The 3,876-nt window shown below is 52.7% G+C and overlaps 1 protein-coding gene across 1 annotated transcript; it reads left to right on the top strand.

Moving 5' to 3' along the window:
• Positions 1–885: 885 nt before the first annotated feature.
• CCOS01_05628 (uncharacterized protein) lies at positions 886–2,130 on the top strand (the record flags this gene model as incomplete). Its single annotated transcript, XM_060453805.1, has 1 exon — positions 886–2,130. One exon carries the CDS (start codon positions 886–888, stop codon positions 2,128–2,130), a length of 1,245 nt encoding a protein of 414 aa, XP_060315577.1.
• Positions 2,131–3,876: the final 1,746 nt, after the last annotated feature.

Genomic DNA, 3,876 nt, shown 5'->3' with positions numbered 1-3,876 from the left:
GTCCAACGTACCAAATGGGCGTTTACATGGGCCGTTTTCTTTTTCCCTCAGACTGCCTCTCCGTCTACTCTCATTCTCACACTCACACTAGCAACCATAATACGTACAGGTACGGGGTACATGCTGGGGGGCACCTTATGCTCAGCCAGTCTCTCACCTCTTATGATTGTGTCTCTCTCTGCCTTCCCTGTCTCCCTCCAGGGTGGGTAATCAGAAGTCGAGCAAGGTCGGTCAACTTTTAAACCAATTTGTCCACGCCCTCTTTCAAGGCCACAGCCCCCAATGTACATGGTTATGTACAGTGTATACGCCAATGGATAGCATATCTAAATCAGGCCCTCGCTTTTTAACTGTTCAACGTCCGCTCCTTCTCATCCGCGTCGCATGCTTCTTGTTCTTACAAGCTCCTTCCCTCATCTCTTCCTACAGCAACACCCGGACTCTCACTCCATGCTCGTCCCTCTTGGACTCTGGGTTATGGCCGTGACCGTTTCCGTTCCTGTTTCGTAACCCCGTTTTTCTCTCATCCACGTTGCTGTCGACCTTAGTCGGCTAGACTCCGCTCGCTGCCGCCCTAAACCTCGATCCGTGGCCCTCGGAGCTCTTCCCGCACTTCATCGCACTCTCACGCGAAGCCTGAATAGAGCTTGCTAATCCTCCTTCGCCTTGTACCCACTCGCCTTCGATTGTCACACAGACATCTTTCTTGCACCACCTACAGAACTCTAATACTTTCCGCCGTTGTCCAGTTCTTTAATAGTAGCTTGCCCCTCCACCATTATTGCATTCTCTGGACCTATACAGCTTTGTTAGATCAAGATACCCCATCTCCTTCTTCTCACAGAGTAGTCTCAAGCAAACTCGGGAAACTCACCTTAATCAACAATGTCTTCTTCCTCCAAACCTCGCCAACCCCGACTCCGGGCCTCTTGCGATGGGTGCTTCTTGGCCAAGGTCAAGTGCTCCAAAGCAAGACCCATCTGCTCCAGATGCCTCGCGTGCGGTCTCGAATGTCGCTACTCTCCCTCAAGCAGAGCCGGCAAGCCAAAGTCAGACAACAGCGCACCAAGCCACGCAAATACTGTCCACATGGATATGACCGACCTATCTCCCATCATGGACGAAAAGAACCTCATGTTCGGCCAACATCCCGGCATGTACAAGATGGAGCCTGGCTGGCATACGCCTACAAGTATGGACTCGGGGGCCATGAGCAGAAATCCATCAATTTCTTCTGGGCTCGCCATGCTCGGCGTCGACGACACAACCCCAAGAGACCACCAAGATCCGACAGCAGACATGTACGGAGGCGGCATGCCCTGGACACCACCCACAGATTTCTCAGCTGCTCCATATCCCGATATGACAATGTCTACCGCACATATGGCCACCCATCACGGCCGCTCTCAGTCCATGGACATGGCCATGGCAGCCCACATGACACCGTGGGGAGACCCAACGCAGCATGATATGATGGCGTATACTACCATGCAGAATCCAAGCAACATGGCCGCCGCCGCATACTTCCCGAGCCCCTCAACAACACCCAACATGCGACCAGCTGTCCGACACAAGTCTTCATCGTCAGGAGGCGGAGGTTCCTGCACCTGCTTTACAGTTCTCTTGCAGTCCCTCCAGGCCCTGCACAACGCCTCATCTCCCCAGGCACCACCATTTGACCTCGTCCTCTCTCTCAACCGCAAGGCTGTCGAGGGATGCGCCGCCATGCTCTCCTGCAACAGGTGCATGAGCCGCTCCGGCACCCACACGGCGGCGATGCTGCTGGCGACAGTCATTGGCAAGATCACAAGCTTCTACAAGAACGCCACGCACACCTACTTTGAGAACGGCATGGTGCCCGCTATCAATCAACTCAGCCCCGGCGGCGGACTCGGCGTCAGTCTCGGCGCCTACACGCTGGGCGGCGAGGACGGCAGGTGGCTCGAGCTCGAGATTCTCAACCGCGAGCTTCGCAAGCTGGAGGAGGTCTACGCGCAGTTCCGCGAGGTCTGCGCTGATCTGTCAGAGGATCCTGAAGTCAGCAAGGCCATGATTGGCTACCTCGGCCACAACCTTGGCACGACTCTCGAGGTCGTCAGCCATCGCAAGGGCGACATGAGTTATGCTTAGTCAGGGGACCCAACAGTTCGGACCAAAGGCCTTGCAACTCGAACTCAAACTCGAACTCCAAAAAAAAAAAAAACACCAGAGGAGGCAAGAGAAAAGTACAAAAATTTGGAATACACACAAAGAGCGCTGCCACGGATGAGCGGCGCTCACTCGACACGACCGATATGAGCATACACTACTTCTTTTTTCACCCTTCTTCTCTTGGAAGACTTGGCACGTTATTTACACGGGGGAGTGATAGGTCGGTGGGGAAGAGAGAGAGAGCCAGTTTTGAGAGTTATGGAATCGACTATTGTACATTTTTGTCAGGCGTTTTACTGAATTTCACCAGCTTTGGTTTCTTTCTATCGAGGAACGGCGCAACGAAGGCGTAAATTTTCTGGTTCATCTCTTGTCGTTTTTACTGCTTTCCCCCTGCGGAAGCCAACTTTCACTCACTTTGGGCGCATCTATCGGGAAGGGGAAGGGGGCGGCGGAGACCGGATAGAACCTCGGATTGGACGGCAGCAGGCAGAGGAAGGGGATCGGATACCTGGAACAAATGGCAAAAAAAAAGGGATGATTGCGCGCGTGTACCGTCAGATCGTCATCCACCTGTTTCTTCACCAATTCCACACACACAAATCTTTGGACAACCTTGTTCGACCGAGCTTTCCTCTCAGGTAAACTTTGTCATTCTGCTTGGATTTCGCTTTTTTCCCCATGTATTTTCTCATAGCGGAATCTGTTATGGAGTTCATCCGGAAGGGGAAGCATCATGAACCACGCCGTCCAGCGCTTCGACGCTTTTTTTTTTAATCTTCGGACGGCAAAAGTCAGTATCTAGTCAGTAGTCAGTAAGGTAGTTAGCTAATGGAGACGATTCCTTGTCACAGGCAGAATTATCCCAATAATTACACAATCATTGCAAAAGTCGGGTGTCATCAAAATGTCATCATCGTGCCTCACCAAGACCCTTTGCCATACATCGACAACTCCCAATGTGGCATCTAGATCTGACGCAAGGCCAGCTCTCGATCGAATTTCATGTCAGAATCCGAGACGCAAAGTGGGGTCCACTCGACTTCTCTCTCTCACTCTCACTCTCTTACGCATTCTCAAATCTCAGAATCTCAAATCTGTTACGCATTCTTCTAGTCTCTTACTCGACTCTGAGGCTCTAGTCTCTAGGCAATCGTCCATGGTCTGACAAGACATGCGGGTGCGCTATGCGAGGGCTATGCGAAGGTAGACAAGGGTGGGGAGGGGGCGGGGGGGCAAATCGTGGTAGGAGCAGCGGCAAGGACGACCTGAGGGAAGAAGGAGGAGGCTGGGTAGGTAGACTCTTGGGACTTGATACCACGTGCATTTTAGTCAGGCAAAGAGTCAAGGTGGTTGCATGAGTTTTTCTGTGTCGCTCTGCGAAAAGTGTCGAAGTGGTTGCATTAGCCTTGCCGGGCTATCCAAAAATGCTCTGTTTCTCTCTCACACACGCACTTACACGTACACACTTACACACACACACACACAACTCTCGGCACTGGCCGATTGATTTTCCCCGTTCCCCCACCCCGCCGCCGCCGCAGGCACCCCCTCTCCCGCTCCTCCTCCTCTTACAACACCACACACATACACACACACACTCTCTCTCTCTCTCTCTTCCTCTCTCTCTCTCTCTCTCTGTCTCACCTCATCCTCACCTCGACTCACCTCGACTCTCGCATTCTCACCCCGGAACCAAAAAGATTTCATCCGTCCGTCAACCCG

Source organism: Colletotrichum costaricense (genome assembly GCF_030867565.1).
Source record: "Colletotrichum costaricense strain IMI 309622 chromosome Unknown Scaffold_5.1, whole genome shotgun sequence".
In the NCBI taxonomy this organism is placed as follows: domain Eukaryota; kingdom Fungi; phylum Ascomycota; class Sordariomycetes; order Glomerellales; family Glomerellaceae; genus Colletotrichum; species Colletotrichum costaricense.
The sequence above is the reverse complement of the archived record's forward strand: the minus strand, read 5'-3'. Positions and strand labels throughout refer to the sequence as shown.